The 20,012-nt window shown below is 37.0% G+C and overlaps 1 protein-coding gene across 15 annotated transcripts in view; it reads left to right on the top strand.

The window, feature by feature from the left end:
- The window catches only part of STS (steroid sulfatase), a 106,268-nt gene that overhangs the window by 17,854 nt on the left and 68,402 nt on the right, over positions 1 to 20,012 (top strand). For all 15 annotated transcript variants that reach the window (XM_065677502.1, XM_065677501.1, XM_065677498.1 and 12 more), the window contains 4 exons: positions 5,873 to 6,025; positions 7,205 to 7,326; positions 9,949 to 10,071; positions 15,682 to 16,105. In XM_065677502.1, coding sequence (XP_065533574.1) covers positions 5,880 to 6,025; positions 7,205 to 7,326; positions 9,949 to 10,071; positions 15,682 to 16,105 — 815 coding nt within the window. In that variant the 5' untranslated portion in view covers positions 5,873 to 5,879. The remainder of the gene's footprint in view (positions 1 to 5,872; positions 6,026 to 7,204; positions 7,327 to 9,948; positions 10,072 to 15,681; positions 16,106 to 20,012) is intronic.

Here is a 20,012-nt window from a genome sequence, read left to right as displayed (position 1 = left end):
GTTGGATGAAGCCTTGTGTTGGATGGTTTAGTGAGAGGTGTCCCTGTCCATGGCAGGGGGGTTGGAACTAGATGATCTTGAGGTCCTTTCCAACCCTAACCATTCTATGATTCTATGATTCAGTACAGTGCTCTTCTGTTCAAAATGCCCTAAATACTTGTTGAGAGCTTTTTAACAAACAATGGGCATGTGAGCGATCCAGGACTCTTGCCATTGGTTAGAGTTTGTAGGAAGGGTTAACGGCCTAGTTCACAGGTTACTTCAGGGTAAAGTTGTGGCCACGTATGCGGAAGTTCTGCAGGAGGGAAACAACTCCCAGATGCTGAAGAAGGGACCAATCAGCTCATGTTGCTCCCAGATGCTGAAAAAGGAACCAATCAGCTGCCTTTGCATTATGTGTAGAAACCAATCATTATAAAGCTTAAGCGTGGGACCAAGCTTGGAAGCTATAAAAGGCAGTGCTCTGAAGTGAATAAAGGTCAGTTTCTGATTACATTAATCAACGTGCTGTCCGTTGATCTTCTGCAAAAACTGTCAAAAGCTAGAAGGGTGCACTAGTAAAAGAATATACTCGCCAAGTTTCTTATATTCTTACCTTAAGCATTTGGATTGTTTGCTGCTGGAGACCAAATACTAGGTTAAATGAAAGCTTCATCTGATTTGGTGTAATCATTTATATGTTAGATCTGCACATGCCTGTCATTAAAAACCCTAGTGTGACACAGATGAGCCTCAGTATCCTCAGAGCCTCATTCTCATATTCTTCCCTTTTTACTCCTCTGAATTTCTTTGTTGTTGTCTGTTCCACTCAATTTAATCCATCCAATATTTCTTGCTTTCCAAGCACATCCCTTCAAGATGCATAAAAGTCTACTGTAGAGAGTACACTAGAGAAATCAGAGTTGTTAGGATTAATTTTTTTTCCCGTTTCCGTGTTGATTTCACTTCAGGGACATGATAACAGGTGGAGGCAGATAGCCCAACGTGTAAGAGTGCCTACAGATACTCCTTCAGAGTGGAGGAGTATACAGCAATATTACATCAGAGACATCTTTCAATAACATTTTTTGTTGTTGATTTGCAAAATGAGAAATGAGGTACTAAATGAGGCTAACTTCTGCAGGAATAGATCCAGAAAATAAGATTTTCAGCCACTTTGCAAATTACAGTGATCTAGTTGATACTGGGCACAGCTATTGTTAACATTGCTGTGTAGATTTATTTAAAATATTCTATGAATGTTTATTTAAAATATTATTTTTTGCTATGTATATGTATAGCATATACAGTGAAAGATTGTAAAGTTTGACCAAGGTGATAAAGTTTCTTAGGTATTTTCCTGCTCATATCTCTATGCAGACTTGAAATCTCTTTAAAATTCATATAAATTGTAGTCAGCTAATTTTGAAGATATTTCATTCATTTTTTAGATTGCTTTCATTATCTAAAATAAAATACAGCTGCTACTTTGGTTTCCAACAGTAACTTTGCTCATTAAAAGGAAAATTAATTTGCTGTGTTCACTAGTGGCTGAAGACCCCACACATATTCAAAAAGACTGCTCTGTATAGTTCCATACCTCCTAATTAACAGCTAAGGCCTCCTTGGAACTCAATCTTGCTAGTCGGGTTAAAGACAATAGAAAGGGCTTCTTCAAATACATAGCAAATAAAACTAACACAAGAGGCAATATAGGCCCACTGCTGAACGAAGTGGGTACCCTGGAGACAGAGGATATAAAGAAGGCAGAGGTGCTGAATGCCTTCTTTGCCTCTGTCTTTACTCCTGCAGACTCTCCCCGAGGGCCCCGGATTTCTATAGCCCCAGAAGGAGTCAGGACAAAGGAGGAGTTTGCTTTGGTAGATGAGGATTGGGTTAGGGATCAGCTATGCAAACTGGACATCTGTAAATCGATGGGTCCGGATGGAATGCACCCACGGGTGCTGAGGGAGCTGGCGGAGGTCATTGCTAGGCCACTTTCCATCATCTTTGGTAAGTCGTGGGAAGCGGGCGAGGTGCCTGAGGATTGGCGGATGGCAAAGGTCACACCAGTCTATAAGAAGGGCAAGAAGGAGGACCCGGGTAATTATAGACCGGTCAGCCTTACCTCCATCCCTGGAAAGATGATGGAACAACTTATTCTTGACTCCATCACTAGGCATATCAAGGATGAGGGGGTCATTAAGAACAGCCAACATGGTTTTATGAGGGGGAAGTCATGTATGACCAACCTTATAGCCTTCTATGAGGAAGTGACTAGGTGGAGGGATGATGGTAGAGCGGTAGATGTAGTTTTTCTTGATTTCAGTAAGGCATTTGATACTGTCTCCCACAGCATCCTCACAGATAAGCTAAGGAAGTGTGGGCTTGACGATCAAGTAGTGAGGTGGATCGAGAACTGGTTGAGAGGAAGAAGGCAGAGAGTTGTGGTCAATGGCGCAGAATCTAGCTGGAGGTCTGTGACTAGTGGAGTTCCTCAGGGGTCGGTGCTGGGACCGGTGCTGTTTAATATTTTCATCAATGACCTGGATGAGGGAACTGAGTGCACCCTCAGCAAGTTTGCTGATGACACAAAACTGGGAGGAGTGGCTGACACACCAGAGGACTGTGCTGCCATTCAGCGAGACCTGGACAGGCTGGAGAGTTGGGCGGGGAGAAACTTGATGAAATTTAACAAGGGCAAATGTAGAGTCTTGCATCTGGGGAAGAACAACCCCATGTACCAGTACAGGTTGGGGGTTGACCTGCTGGAAAGTAGTGAAGGGGAAAGGGACCTGGGGGTCCTGGTGGATAGGAGGATGACCATGAGCCAGCAATGTGCTCTTGTGGCCAAGAAGGCAAATGGCATCTTAGGGTGCATTAGAAAGGGAGTGGTTAGTAGGTCAAGAGAGGTTCTCCTCCCCCTCTACTCAGCCTTGGTGAGGCCGCATCTGGAATATTGCGTCCAGTTCTGGGCCCCTCTGTTCAAGAAGGACAGGGAATTGCTTGAAGGAGTCCAGCGCAGAGCCACAAAGATGATTAAGGGAGTGGAACATCTCCCTTATGAGGAGAGGCTGAGGGAGCTGGGTCTCTTTAGCTTGCAAAAGAGGAGACTGAGGGGTGACCTCATCAATGTTTACAAATATGTGAAGGGTAGGTGTCAGGATGATGGAGCTAGGCTTTTTTCAGTGATATCCAGTGATAGGACAAGGGGCAATGGGTGTAAACTGGAACATAGGAAGTTCCACGTTAACATCAGGAAGAACTTCTTTACTGTAAGAGTGACAGAGCACTGGAACAGGTTGCCCAGGGGGGTTGTGGAGTCTCCTACACTGGAGATATTCAAGGCCCGCCTGGACAAGTTCCTGTGTGATGTACTGTAGGTTACCCTGCTCTTGCAGGGGGGTTGGACTAGATGATCTTTTTAGGTCCCTTCCAACCCTTGGGATTCTGTGATTCTGTGATTAAAACACAGGATGTTGTTTTTGTTTTTTTTTTTTGGTACCAGTTGAATTAAAACTTGGAATTGTTGTTTGGAAAACTTGCAAAGCCAGCTAGCTTTGTGCTTTTAAAATGATAGTTTTGTTAGTGGCAGGAGCATATATTTCTAGGTTTTATTCAGACATGAAGCCTGCAATAAACCTGAGGACACTCAGTAATTCTATGAAATAAATGTGCATGTCCTGCGAGCGTCAGCACAATTCTGTATATGTCACCAACATACATGTCACCCTTTTCAGCATCCCTATTACCATGGGCCTTGAGACCCTTGCAATCTGAATAGTGGAGTAGGAACTAAAGGTCTGACAGCAGGTTGTTCCTGTCCTATGGGGTCAGGGTGCTAGCTGTTCTCTGCAATGCATGGGAAGAAAATCACACTTATTCATTCTTTCAGGGAACAAAGCTAAATCTACTGTGCAGATTATGTCTGCAATGTGGCAGGTGCTACACAGCTTCATTAATATGGTAATTGGATGGAGGGTTGGTTAGATGTATCCCACCAAGCAGAACTGCATTTAGTGGTTTAGTCTTAAAGTTTGTGTATGTATTTTCCATATCTGAAACAAAGTAGATTGCTTCCCATGGAATAAGCCAGGTAATGATCTGTTGCCACAGTGATAAGGCTGGGATCTTTAGGTGTTGCTCGCTGAAATCTAAACCAGAATTGTTGTCGTCAAAGCAAGGTCAATGGGTTATGAAGCATATATTAAGCGGTAAAAATCAGCTAATATACTTATTAGTGTTTTATCTGTATGCAAACAAATACTAAGAGTCCCAGTTTGTTGGTTGATCCCCACTATTTTGACTTGCATCAGTCGCAGACTGCCCAGACTCTTTCCAGTCAGTTCTCTTAATCTGCCACAATCATAGCTCCTCAGCTCTTTCATCCCAGATACTCCTATTTCTCTCACCTGTTTTCCTGAATTTGTTTTCCTATCCACTGTCATCCTGTCCCTTCCAGTTTCTTAAACCCTCTACCATTTCTCCTAATTTCAGCCTGCAATTCTCATTCCAGCTGGGCCTCAGGCTTTCCTTCTTGCTCTATTCAAGTCAGTGCAAGCTCTTCTAGTTCTGACTACTTCGTCTTCTCTACAGATACTTGTAACCACCGCACCTCACTGATGCACGAATGTGTCTCTCTTGACCTCTAGTCTCTGAACCAGCTCTTCTAGTTCTGGCTTCTTTATCTTTTCTCTTCTCTCTTTTACTTTTATCTACTGTAACTCACTGATTTACAACTTTTTCATTTCTTGACCTGCTGTCCCCATTCTCTGTCAAAATTCTTGTTTCTATTTCCCTTTTCTACTCTTTTACTTTCAAATTTCTACCTCAGTCCTGGTTTCCTCCCTTTTCCTTCTTGTCCCAGCGTAATCCAGGGTGCAGGTGTGACTCATGTCTCATCTGCATTTGAAAAAGGCTGCCTGCATCCAGAAATGATGGAAGTATTACTAGAAGCAAAGGAGAGTGAGTCTCTGTTCTTTTTTGATGTGTATACCTGACACAATCCTTCACAGACTAGAGGCGCTCAATTGCAACCAGAGCATACTTGATGCAGTTTAAAACAGAGATACGACAAGTCCCTGCTTAGGTAAAATAGTAATGGACTGTGCTCTTATCATAAAAGCTGGTGTGTAGTATTGTGTACAATACATTCTTCTTCCTAAGTTGGATATAGCATGAGCATTGTTTATTGAACATTGTGATATGATATAAAATATTTTTACATAATTTTGCTACAGGCCTTGGTATTTAAAATGTTTGCAAAGAGCTTTTTCTTGAACATTCCTTTCAATAATTTCTTAATGTATGTCTTAATTTCCTTTTGGATAGTACTTATTCCTGTCAAGAAACTAGAGCTGGATTTTTTTTTTCCCTTGTGAAGTGATATTCAGTCATTTATATTGGTAGCAGAATTGATGAACATTTGTTGTTGTTGTTGTTGTTGTTTTGTTTTTCCTGCAATGAATCTTAGAAATTTTGGTCCTAAAAGATTTCAGTTTCTCTGTTCCCTAAAACACATTTATACCTAAAAAAATAATAAAAAAAATAAATTATTTGCTGTCATATTTACTGCTGTATAGTCCATCTGTGTATGCAAAAGTATTGTTACTGAGGTTGTAACTAATTCTTTATTCATCTTTATTTAAAGGATTCATCTGTGTAAAGAGATGAAAGGAAAAATTATCTATATACTAAAAGATGCATTTTAATTTTTAAGAAATATAACAGAGAAAATAAAGTTGAAAAAACTCTTGAGGAAAAAAAACAGCCAAATAAAAATCTACAGTCGATTTTTTTTTCTTCTACTATACAATCCAGAGGAATAAATAATAGGACTAAATTCGATTAATAGTCTTATCTATTATGTTTTCCACCTGTTCTTATGCACCAGGAAGAAGATGAGACTCCTTTTATTTCTACTAATTTGCCAGTGTGCCATAAACAGTGTCGAAGCATACAGTGCTTCAAGTCCCAGTGTCATTTTACTGATGGCTGATGATCTTGGTATTGGAGACCTAGGATGTTATGGAAACAGAACATTAAGGTATGATGATACAGTTGAGGGAGTCAGAGCTTTATTTTAGTTTTTCTATGGATTTGTAAAGTTAAAACCCCAAAACATTCAGAGATTTCATTAGTTCTTTATAGGTAAGCAAAGTTAATATCCTTTCTAGAGAATAGCTGTCGTGGTTTAAACCAATCCACGCAGGTCGTCCACTCGCCACCCCTCCCTGACCCTCCCCACTCCCGGAGGGATGGGGAGGAGAATCAGGAGAATGTAACTCCCATGGGTTGATATAAGAACAGCCCAGTAACTAAGGTATAACACAAATCACTGCTGCTACCGCCAATGATAATATTGATAAGAGAAAATAACAAGAGAATACGATACCACCGCCGAACGAGTTCGACCCCACCGAAGAGAGAGAGAGCCTGCCCTTCCGGGTAACTCCCAGTTACCTCCCCGGGCATGACGTGCTGTGGTATGGAATACCTCTTTGGCTAGTTTGGGTCAGGTGTCCTGTCTCTGCTTCCTCCCGGCCTCCCTTGTCCCCAGCAGAGCATGAGACTCACAGAGTCCTTGGCCAGAATAAACATTACTTAGCAACAATTAAAAACAATCGGTGTTATCAGCTCTCTGCCCAGGCTGGAAGTCAAAACACAGAGCTTGCACCAGTTACTAAGAAGGAGCAAAACGGCTCCTGGTAAACCCAGGACAATAGCATATTTAATCTTTGTTTTCTTTTCTTAACAAGAAGACTTATCTGTTTTATTTATCCTGCTGAAAAGTTGCATCATAAACAGAGAATTGAGCAACCAATGAAATAAGGGTAGGTCTCTAGAAGGAAAGTATAATCAGCAATTGTAGTTTGAAATATACATGACACAAGTACTATAAATTAAGCATATTTTAAAGCATTCGTGAGTTAAGCAAACTTTGTCACTAGCCGATCGTAAATAAAGTGCTGATTTTTTTTCCTTCATCTTCATGCTGTACTCAATAAATTAATTAATTAATGTACCTGACACCTCATGTAAAAATATTTGACACAATAGTATTTAGAATTGCAACCCTATCATGGTTTTGATAATTTGTATGCAATAAGACTTAACTTGATTTTCCTGATAGTTTTTGTTTCAGATGCCTTGATCTTGCCATGCCCATTTCCAGATAATTATCTTTGTGTATTCGTTTGTTGTTTTCCTGCTTATGTTTTTCTAGAACCCCTAATATTGACAGGCTGGCAGAGGAAGGAGTGACACTTACTCATCACATAGCAGCATCCCCACTTTGTACTCCAAGTAGGGCTGCTTTCCTGACTGGGCGATATCCTATCAGATCAGGTAAAATTCCATTGCTTTCTATATAAATATAATATTTTATCTGTAGTAAGCATTTTCTTCACTGGTTTTTCTTGTTCTTTATCATTACTTGATTAGTTAACCAGTGATGAATCAAGCTCAGTGCAGATGGTCAGCATTTCAAATCTTCCATATATATGGGAAATTCTCACATTTCAGATAAGTTAACACAAAAATAAAGACTTTTTTTTTACTGGGAAAAAAGATTTTTAAAATACTGAGGAAAAAATCTGATTGTGTTTTTTTAATGTAAGGAGCAGACAAATTCCATTGATTTCCTCCACCTTCCAAATGACCTCTCTGTCTGCCTCCCCAGTTGCGTTCAGGCTGCTCCTAGGATATTTGAGAGCAGCCTGACTGTTGGGCATCACAGAGCTTCACCTAGAAAGACACAGTGGAAAACCTGGTATAAATCCTTCTGCTCAGACATTTCTGTTTCTGCAAAATCTTTTGATTTAAGCAAGTTATTTTTTTTCAGGGTGGCAGGGGGTGGAGGAGATGGGGGGGGTGTGGAGTGTATGATGGCTATTCATTAAGATCTTCTAGCAGCCCTTAATACTGGGAAGAAAGAAAAAAATTCTCCCTTCTTTCTAAGTATTTTTGTTCCGTATCTATGCATACACAGTGGTAAGTACCCCATGAATGCATGCATTTAATAACTTGTCTTACTTTTAAACTACCTGATCCAAAGCCCATTTAAGTAAGTGAAGATCCAGTCTGTTTATTTTAGTGTGCTGGGACTGAGCCCCTCCGTGCTTAGCCATGCAACTTTAACATTCCCTTAACATCATTTTTAGCAAGGATCATTATACATTAATCAGATCACTTGTTCATTAGTGATAAAACATCCTGTCCTTGCTTCTGGGAATGAAAGCAAAGCAAGACTCTGGAGCCTACTTGATACGTTTGTGCTCATTCAAATCAAGTAACAAGCTTCTGCAAAAGTTCTAGCTAATATAACTTGCAAAATTTTCTATTACTCAGCTGCAAAGGAAAATTTTATATACCTGTTACAGCTAAATTGCTGTTAATATTTACTGTAGGTAAAGCCACAGATCACTTTCCATTATGGTCTGTGTTCTTATTTCCAAAAAATTAGCATTTGAACTGATTTGTTTCTTAACTGATTGCCTCTCAGGTAAACTAGATTATTTCCATGTTTGTACAAAAATTTTCTTTGTCTTAATTAAATGACTAAATTGCTAAATGTGGACTATTTCCAAACATTAATAGATACTAATAAAGGATTATTATGTCTAGAAGATACTAGAATCATGATGTGGGAAAAAAATGTTAGAAATTTAAAAATCCTGCCAATAGAGCTGAAGAAAAATATTCAAAAATGCAGTATTTGATGAGAGACACACCCAGAAAAATGTAGCAATTAAAAAAAAAAAAAAAGAAAAAAAAATCGTAGTTCTCTCATTCTGGTAACTTCAGGGAATTACACTGATTTCAGTTACCAGATATTGAAGTGCATAAAAAATAAATATGAATAAATATATAATAAGTAAAATATAGATATGTACAGATGACTAAAACTAGCTAAATTGTTGATCAATAAAGATAGCTGGGGTGAAAAACTGAAGTCAGTATTTGGCGGGTAGGTTGAGCTCTCTTTAATAAACCAGTCGAATGAGTCTTTTTCTTATCTAACCACAAGGGATACCAGAGGGAAGAGTCTGGTTGTCTACATCAGTCATGTAACTTTGGCACTGCAATCATACAATTGCATAATTCAGACTTCTTGGAGATACATCTGCACAGATTTGCATAGATATTCTGTGTTCTGTCTGTCTATACTTGGAGCCAGCTCTCATCTGGAATCTTAGTAATCTAATTTTCATGAACCTGAGCTCTCAAGTTCCTCATCCTAAGAGTAGTTTATAAGCTCAAGTTTATGTTCCTCAGACTCTCAGCATGTAATGTAGAAATTACTGTGCCTTATTTAGATGTTGTCTTGTTAGCTGATACCTTATGCTTCTTTAATGCACTCTGTGTGCTTTGAATCATGGGCCTTCATACTGTTGCATCAGTGGTCCTGTCCTACCGAAGTTGAGTGCCTTAGCCACGCTATTTCCAGAACCAGACTCTCTCTTGCTCTTTTTTCACCTCATGTTACTTACATGCCCAACAGTAAGACTGCCCTATTTCAACTGCCTTCTTTCAAATAACCTTAAAGGCTTGTAGAAAACCACGTATGAGGATAGTTGAAGTTCTGAGAGTAGAACTCGAGAGTTGATCTTGCTTCATTCCCAGCTCCATTCCTTCCTTATGTACAGGAAAACTGAATTATGCAAACTCAACTTCTTTCAGATATGTTATGCCTTAGAACATCTACAGAAGGGGCTGCAGCTTTTTATGTGATGGCTGGCTCCACGACTATAAGCAGAGAATTTTTTTCTCCACTTCTCAATTTCTGGTGTCGATGCAGGAAAGACCTTGCTCAGCTAAATGGATGATTGTATCTGCCACTTGCAACATTTAGTGTCTGGTGGCAGTATGTAATCTAAGTGATACCATGTAAAATAGTGCATGCAGAGAGAATTAATGGAAATTGTTTCACTATATCAACCAAATATCATTCTTTTTTATTGTACTTAGGAATGGCTGCCTTCTCACGAGTTGGTGTCTTCTTATTTTCTGCCTCTTCTGGGGGACTTCCTTCTGAAGAGATAACTTTTTCCAGACTCCTGAAGGAGAGAGGTTATGCAACTGCTTTAATAGGTAAAATTGCATACATACACAGAATTATTTTTCATTCATTCCAATCAAAAGAACATTAGCTTTCCATATAGGCTATTAAGGATCTGCATTAAGCTTTTTTCCCCCACAGCATAATGAATTTATTTTTCTGGCACAGAGCTGATCACATTCCCATGCATATGTGAAGCACTAATCAGGTAAGTATGTCTAATTCAGTTCTGTAGTTATAGTCTCATCGTGCAAGGTACTGAAGAAACATGATGAACAAATTGAAAATTAGTCAAGCTCTTGGAAAGTTTTCAGTGCAAATAGGAGTTTGATTACAACATAGAGACAATAACGGATCATTTGCAGGGTACAAGTCAGCACAGTGGTGGGATTCATTTCACCAGTTTTCTAATATCCATAAACTAGATGATGTAGTATGTGCACTAACCGTCTGGATTCTCTTCTTAGTCATCAGACAAAAGTGAGCATTTCTAGGAAATTTGTCTCATCCTGTGGTAGATATCTAATATAAAAATGTGTTTCTCTCTCATTATAAAAATAGTTCAGAGAACTAACTGCAGCATAAATATCCAGTGATGAGTAAAAGGAATACCATTAGATGAACAATAAATTGAATTAGAATTAGTATCATAAAGGTATAACATTTAAATAATGTCAGGAGACTTTTTCCTAATTTGGCCATGGACTTATTCTGCACTCCTTTCATTTTAGAATATTTCTGTGAAATACAACTTTTATTACGTAATGTATTTCTGTAAAGGAATTGCCAGGAAATAGTTGTTTAGAGAACATCATACCGGAATGTTACTACATTAATTTACATGATTGATGTACCTAATTTTACCCAATTTGATTTTCAAATGTAATAGAAGTTTGCAATTTTGGGAGTAATTTTTGTTTAAAAAAATTAGTGTATTTAGCATGGCTAGCAATTCATACCACTGTTTAAAAATACATGTATGATGTAGCTACCCAGTACTGATATTTGTGACTAAAAATCCTACTTAGAGATACCGCAGTCTGAGAAAGTATAAGCTACCTTGATGTTTTGACAGAGTCAAAATATAAACCCTGAAAATCTTAGCTGAAGTATATTTAGTGCAGGTGTATTTGAATCATAGTGTAAAAAAGCTATTCATAATTTGTCATGGTCATCATGGAGTTAATTCCTATTGCTCCATATTCAATTAAAGACTGCAAAGAAATCATTTTTCTGTTTGCAAAAAGCACTGTAATACAAATCATTTTCTGGGGCTGACCTAGTTAATGTTCTTTTTTTAACTACTTTCACTGCAACATGACAGCTTGCCACTTAGATCTCCAGAAGTTATCTCCATGATGCTTAATGAACAATTCTTCCAAGTGGCCTGAATGATAGCTGTGAAACCATAAGATGTAATATTAACATATCCTTAGAGTATAATGAAGGCTTCTAAAAATCAAGAAGTGCATTAAAATTAAGGATAAAGCATGTGTAAATGACAAAAAGAAAAATTATGTAGATCTGAAGACTAGATAGGCAGACTCTGATTCCCAGCCAGGCCATTTTCTGTCTCTGCTGGTATTCCTATCACATCATATTTGGTCTAGGTCAGGGAGTCTTTGCTTGGTTCAGTCTAACTCAGCAGTTCCGAAACAATTAATTGTCAAATCCTGCACCACTGCAAGATTGGCATAAGGGTAATTTGAAGCCTTTCAGTTCCTCAAGCCTGTACTGTCAGTTCCTTTTTTTTTCTTTTTTTTTTCCTAAGTTTCCCTCCCCTTTACTCTCTAAGGGCACTTTTTCTTCCCTAAATGCATTTTCATTTCTTCTTTTTAATTTTCTCCATGTCTCCGCGTATATACTTTCTCTTTCTTGGTACATCCTGAGATATATTTTAGCTAAGAATCTATTTTATGTATACACTTTTTTTCCCCTGTGACACAAAGAAGGTGACATCCAATAGATCTGGCAGGAAGAGACATCGTCAGAAGATCTGTAACTAAATCAAGTTTTCTCAAAAAAGGTAGATGCATTGCATATGTAATATTTCACCAGTTAAGGATCTCAGAGATTAGCAAGAACTGTTGATGTTGTATAGGACATAGCTATTTATAATGCAAAAATTCTACTGAAAGTAGATGGATATTATTTTAACTACTACTATGCTCAATTACAGTCAGCTTTTCCTCACTACTGTTATCTGGTGTGTTGTCCAGCATCCAGAGAACTTTAAAATCCACCTATGTAGCTTGTCTCCAAAGCTTGAAGTATTAATGTATAAACTGAGACTTGTATCTTTCCTCCAGAATGAGGTGGTGTAATATTTGGACACATCACAGTAATGATGTGTCCAATACAAAATTGGCAGAGTCTATGGAGCACGATTAATAGAACAGCTTAAAAACTGACTATTTTAACAATATGTGCTTAATACTTACTACTGCTATGTACTTCATGTATATATATTACTTTGAGCACATAAAATATTTCTTTTTGGATCTTGCTCTGCTTGCATCTTACCATTTATCTGAAGAACAGAATTATATCATTATATACAACTCAGTCTTCACAATGCTCCCCTTTCAACTGTCTGAAGAAAAAGTAGAGGGGAAACATTGATTTTTTGCAGCTTCTTCAGCATTCTGGGTTCTGAAAAACTGAGTTCCAAATGAAGTTTCTTGTCTGAATAGGACTTGCCTCTCCTTTCCATGTGCCTTTCATTGCATCGCTCTTGCTCTGCAGAAGCTTTATTTGTGGCCAAAGCAGAGAAAAAAGATTTCAAACTATTAGGTGCAGATAATTTACAATTAACAGCATAAATCTCACTCAAAAGCTTTCTGGAATCTGCTGAAGTGTGTATGATGCTTGTCTGAAGTGCCCATGCTATGAAGCTTCACTTGGCAAGGAGGTGAGAGAGTTTTGCACTGCTCTCAGATTCACAAGGGCCCCAGAGTGTAAAGCACGTTACAATAATTTGTTGAAGCACTAGCTCCAGGCAGCAGTTATTGTCACATGGAATGAAACAAAACATGTATTGTGGACCCAGTCATCACTTGCTTTTTCAGAGTAGCACAGCATCTATCAAAACCCTCTACCTCATCAGCCATTTGAGAATGGCAATTGTGTTTTTCCATCACAGCTGCAGATATAATTTGAACCAGTGCTTCTGTGCTTTTCCCAGCTAACCTGCTGTCTGCTTTGTTTGGCTTAAGTTGCTTCTCAACAAATCTTTTTTTGAGACCCAAGTTCATCTTGACATTGAACAATTTGTTGTGCTTGCTAAAACCCTTTTGAAATAACAGGTCCTATATTTTCCCCTGTCCTAATTTGTTGTTGCAAGATTCTTCTGCCCTAGCTTGCAGTATCTAGTTTTATTGAGATCTAGTTTAAACAAACATTTTTGTATCATAATAAATTACTTTGAAAGTATGCTTAAGTTGATATGGTTTCTTTTTCTTATTTTTTTACTGAATTATAAGTGATTTGAGATTAAGAAGTAACAGAGAAAAAAACCCAGACTTTAAGATCATTTATATTTGTGGTTATAAATCTCTAACTTTATTTCCATTACGTAACTTGATAAGAATTGTTACATCCTAACCTTGCTACAGATCTGACTTTATAATTATTCTGTAAAGACAGTCATGTAAACCTAAGAAAAAACACTGAAACATTTTTTTTCCAAAATCTGTATCTTTGCTTGCTGGGAATGAAATTGAGAGTTGCAGCCTTGGCTAGACCTTTATGGCACCATTCTAACATCTGAAAATTCGGTACATTGGCCTGCATTTCTGGTTTTGTAATCAGTCACAAAAATGTTCACTGGACCACATCAAAAGTAGTGATGAGAGCCATTCTGCCCACAGAAAGCAAATTTCCTCCTCAGGTGAGGAGGTATTCTGACAGTTAAGAGGGAAAATTTCTGATGGGGTGAGAAAGCTATGAGCACCTGCATTTCACTGGCACCTAGGACCTGCAAATGCTTTTATAGCTGCATCTGTAACCTACTGAAGGCATTTCTAAGCTAAGACCATCAAGAGATACACGAGGAGAAGTGGAGTCAAACACTCAGGTTCAAGATTTCTGTTGTGTTTTAATTCACGTTTGCTGTGAAAGGGAAATAATGACATTGATCCCATTTGCAAGGCACTATCTCAAAAAATCAGAACTGATCCCCATCTTCACCCTCTTTGGTACTGCAGTATCTGCATTTGTCTTTGCCAAATTAAGAAGTGCAGGATCAATGTGCTGCTCTCTAGATCCCGGAGATGCTCAGGACTGCCTGCGTCAGGACTTTTTCTTACAGATGTCTAAAAGCTGGGATGGTGCAGGAAAGGGGAAAAAGTTCTATTTGTCCTTTTTTCCTTTTATGTACTTTCTACCACCTGTATCCTGAAGTCTCTAGAACAAAAGATTTCAAATGTCTTTGGGCTAGGTTATGGGGATGAGGACTTACTGGGTTTGTGGGGAGTTTTGTTTATTTCTTTAAAGATCATGATCCCTAAAATGTGCTGGTCATGTTTAGGTATTTGATTCAGAAAAAATAAATAAAATTTGACCCAGCAGTACATATTGTCATCTGTTTTGTCAAGGCTGATATGTTTGTCAAATATTCAACATACTTCCTTGCTGAGACCAAAAAGCACATAGCCTTAGCCATCATTTACGTCAATAGGCTTAATTAAATTTGATTTTCTTTTTTAATTGTGCATTTGGATTTAATGCTACCAAACAGTTAGGTCTGTGGGACTAAGTGATGCATAAGTATGTGATAAAGGGATGTACCTGAGTCATAGATTGAATTACCTAAATACTTGTCATTAGTATGAAATAGATTATGCTACTGCAATGCAAATCAGACTCTCAGTTTTCTTGTGTCAGTCAGTGTCCAACATTACTGCAGAAATACAATGATTTCCTAGTGAGACAAAATGCTGTGAAAGATAGTATTTGGCAGTAATTTCCTTTTTATTATCGTTTCTTCTTTTATTTTCATGTATATATACACCCTTATATATAAATATGTATATAATATATATTTCATATATAAAATAATCTTCCTCACTATATATATGTATAGTATCCATTTCAGACACCTTGCAGTCATTTAAGTAATAAATTTGATTTTCACTATTCTTGCTTTATCTCCTGTTTGTCTGCCTGTTACTGTTTTGTGGTGTTTTTTTTAAACCTAGTTCAAGATGAATGATTTTCCAGCAAAATTTTGGAAAATAGATTTCATTACTACATATTGGCTTTTCTCTAAAAAAGCAGTAGCTGCCACAGTTTTCTTATGACTGCTTAACTATATATGTACAAGGGTTTAATTTTCAAAGTTAATTATCTGTTAGGGCTATGTTGCTCTTCAGTGACCTGCTAGCCCACTCAGAATTTAATGGTTTCCACCAGAACCTGTGCCAAACTGTTTCTTACTAAAATGAAGAGGCAGACATGGAACAAAGTCTTTGATGAAGGCATAAAGAAAGATTAGATAGAAGATAGAAAATAGAGATCCTCACAATAAATGCTTGGGGGTAGGGAAAATATCAAATAATGACAGTTTCATGTTTGGAATACGGAACGTTATAAGTTTGATGATTTAACTACAAAAAATACTCACTGTCCTTCTCTTTTTTTAGGGAAGTGGCATCTTGGGATGAACTGTGAAAGAAGCAATGACTTCTGCCACCACCCCCTCAGTCATGGATTTGATTACTTTTATGGACTTACCGTGACTAACTTGAGAGACTGCAAACCTGGACAAGGCAGCGTATTTTTAAAAGGGGTTCAGAAATCCCTTGTGATCCCACTCCAAATCACTGGAATCACCCTGGTCTCTTTGGCAGTAGTGCATTACACAGGTCTCCTCAGAATACTTTTCCGAGCACTGTGTTACTGCTTTTTAATAGCCACCATTTCACTTGTGATTTTGATTTTCTTCTTTTACCATTTTCGACACTTGAACTGCTTTTTAATGAGGGGCCATCAGATTATCCAGCAACCACTCTCCTATGAGAACCTTACTCAGAGACTCACAAAGGAAGCTGTGCAGTTTATAGAAAGGTAGGTTTCTAATTGTGTTGTAATTTAATGGTGGCATTTCACAATGGCGATGCTTCTGAAGAAGTAGAAAAGAAAATAGTGATCTGGTGGGCATAAGGAGTATGTCATTACATTATTATCATCATTTTTCTTTCCTTAAAAAGATGGCTGCAGTTAATCTTTTTAGTGAAAGTGACTGTTGTTTTTATTTTTTTTCTATTGAGTATATAATTATATCTATAAAAATTAAAAATTTTATGTTTACATGCTTCATAATTTTTTGTCAAAAAAACCATTTAGCTTTTTCAGGACTTTCATTCTTGAGAATTTCATGTAACTTGAGACATGAAAAATCTTTCGTGATGTGACTTAATTATGTGAAAGCACAATGCAGAGTCATAATCCATTACTTTTATGGAATGGGAAACTGTTCTTCATCATTGATTTGATGCATCCATTAAATGGCATTCATAAGGCCAAGTTTTTAAGATACTGTCTTTTAGATGCCTCACTTTTATGGCAGATTCATTTTGAGAAGATTTGATTTACAGAAGTTAGGAAGTAAATGGGGTTTTGACAGCAATGATTTTTCTAATAGCCATCGCATTGGGTTACCTAAACATTGGATGTACAAAATCATCCTAAGTCATTCTTCATTTTTTAAATATTAGCTACTTTGGTGTAATTATTACCACAGGTCTCTTAATGAGATAAAATCATAAAAGTATAAATTTATAGATTGTGAAATATAAATTGATATATTTGGAGAAAAATATTTCATCCATTTAAATTCTTGAAAAATATTCCAGAGTATTGGTCACTTTTTAAACAGGTTGCACCATTTCTAGAAATAGTTAATCAAAAGTAAAAATATGTTCTAAAATACAGGAAGTCTCTTAATTGCTATTCTGAAAAGTATGTACCAGGTTGTTACTGTAAATACATTTGCATGGTGTTATTGCTGAATGAAAACTTATACTAAAGAATTGAAGCCTATCTTTTCTAGACTTAGTGTGGCATTTGTCAAGACTTTTAGCAAGAAAAAAAAAAAGGTTATCTAAAATCTTGATCTCATACTGCAATTTTATATCATTTCTATCTATATAAATGTTTGATGTGGCCATCCATAGTCATCGTACCAAATAAAATGTTTCTTATATCAAATTTCTTTAAGTAAGTACGCCTTTCCAAAAGCAACATTCTCATGAGTGTTTATAAATAACCTAAACCATCTTTATTTCCTCTTGGCAGTGGTGACAAATATATAGATGTCTTCTCATCTACATTCTAATTTAACAGTGAAGTAATATGTTTACTATAAACACACACCCTTTCGAAAATTGTTGAAAGGTTATTTGCTCAGTGACCAAGCATTTGGTGATTTCAAAAGACTCTCGAGTACATTAGCTATATGTTGGATGATTCTTTCGTGATTTACAAGTGTGCAGTGTGCCTGTAGTGATTCATAATGTTTTTGATATGTCTGAGTGTTGCATTGATTTCAATGCAATGACAATAAAATAGTAGCTCCGAAACAGGTGAGTTGAAGACTGGAAATCAATGCTAGAACACTAGTATCTCTTTTAAATTTATTACTATTCATAATGTGGACAATGTTATTGCATACGTTAGTGTTTAGAGCTGGCAAAACAATTTATCATCTAAGTCAGCATAGCTTTGTTGATGCAGCTGAAGGTAGGTGACTTTATATCGGGGGGTACTTGGCTTCAGTTCTCAGTGTGGTTCCGAGACAAAAGAGATGTTAAATTGAAGTCAAAGTTATTATTGCATATTCATAATTTACAATAAACTTTGTTAAAGGAGTGCTGCAATTATAATGAGAATTATAACCCAAACAATTCAGAGTCAATGTTAAATTGAGGAATATCCAAGCACATTAAGGTGTTGAGAAACAATTAGGGCACTTGAGCAATCTTAATTGTGAGCTGTTCACATTGTATGTGACCATAAAACTTGTTCCTGGGGATAAGAGTAATCAAATTAATATGGAGAAAAGAAGGCTCATGGGGGACCTTATCACTCTCTACAACTACCTGAAAGGAGGTTGTACTGAATGGGTGTTGGTCTCTTCTCCCCAGTAACAAGTGATAGCACAAGAGGAAATGACCCTAAGTTGCACCAGCAAAGGTTTAAATTGGATATTAAGAAAAAATTTGCCAAAAGGGTTGTCAAGAATTATAACAGGCTGACCAGGGGAATGGGCAGCCTGTCACATAGCTGGACGTATGAGTCACAGTTCCTGGAGGTAATTAAAAGAGATGTCAGTGTGGTACTTAGGGACATGGTTTAGTGATAGAGTTGACAGTGTTAAGTTTATGGTGGAACTATATCTAGAAGGTCTTTTCCAACCTAAATGATTCTATGATTCTGTATAATCATTAGATTTTGTATTTTTAAAGTCTTCTATAATTTCTTAATAGCATATAGGTACGTGCAGTTATACTTAATTTGGTCTGTGGTTTTTTCGAGAAGTGGTATTGTATTTGTTCTTCCTTAGTCTTGTGTATGTTTATTATCGTTTGTTCCTAGGTAAACTGAAAGAGAGGATGCTCAGAAATGGAGTAGGAGAAGTATGCATGCAATTAAAAGTGTCAGATCTAAGTGTGAAATAAACCAATACTAATTTACTTGTTCACCCTAATTGTAAGTGGGCATGTCAGCTCAGTGTATGTTAATTCTCACTACTTTTTCCCAAGAGCAAGTGTGTGTACATCTTGTAAACCTATTAGAACACTCTCTAAACATTACAGCATATTTGAAAGTCAAATGGATGCTGATTATTCAATATGGTTGTCACTCAGACATCTTCAGCATATCTTTTAATGACATGCTGCACAGACAATCCAAATTTTGACAATTCCAGAGGTCCATTTCTAACATATCAGAAATTAACAACACAGAAGTACCACTCTATGATTCAGAATACTTCTCTGACAAATCCTATAGGAGATCACAAATAATAATACTAAATAAAAAATCCTAATGAAATTTCACTTCTGGAAAGCAGTCTTTGTATGTAAACTTGTATATGTTCAAAATCTATGTTGAAGATGAACAATTTTTAATCAATTTTTTCAGTTATAGATTGGATAGCTGTGATATTCAAAATTCTGTGATAACAGTCAATAATTTTTTTAATTTTCCTTTTATCTATTCTATTTCAGTCATCAAAACACTGTTAAAGTATGCATTCTAATTTTTATTTTTTTTATCTACTCTATCAGATTATAGTTTAGAGTTTTTCCATGTATAGCTAGGTCTTAAGATAACAGCAGTTAGCATGTTGTACTGGAGTTAGAGTTCTGAAATCAAGTGTTTTTATGAATCCTACAAGAATATTCCTAATAGTTTACAGCAAAATGCAAATTATAGAGAAGTGTTTGTTTTTCTTTGTATACACATGATGCATATGTGCATATATATTAGAAAAGGGTAGTAACTTATAAGCCATAACAATTCTGCTGGATCTTCATCCCTTTTTCTCGGATTTCTGCTTGTTCTTTTTGAGCAAAAAGCTAACAGGAAGAAGCTGTGAATTCATATACTTTAGGGCCATCTGGAAATGAAAGATTTAAGTAATTTAAGAATTAAGGACCTAACTTGTTCTGGGATGAGAGGCAGACTGCATTGGAAATGGAACACTTCTAAAAAGCAGTAGATCCATAAACTGGGCTCCAAGGCTTTGCAGGGGAAAGGGATTTAGTAACGAGTATAATTTTTAGTAAATGAGAAATTTCTTTCTTCCCCCCCACCCCATGTTTAAGAGAATATACTCTTTGAAGGGAAAAAAAGCTTATGTAGAAGAGAGATAAAAACATATATGAATTATGTGTCTTACCCATTTAAAGGAAGAAATGTTTGTGAAATCAGAGGTGTCAAAAGTAACTTGTCTGTTTGCATGTTAGAA

Source organism: Lathamus discolor, chromosome 4, assembly GCF_037157495.1.
Source record: "Lathamus discolor isolate bLatDis1 chromosome 4, bLatDis1.hap1, whole genome shotgun sequence".
NCBI classification, from domain to species: domain Eukaryota; kingdom Metazoa; phylum Chordata; class Aves; order Psittaciformes; family Psittacidae; genus Lathamus; species Lathamus discolor.
This window is presented reverse-complemented; position numbering and strand designations above follow the sequence as displayed.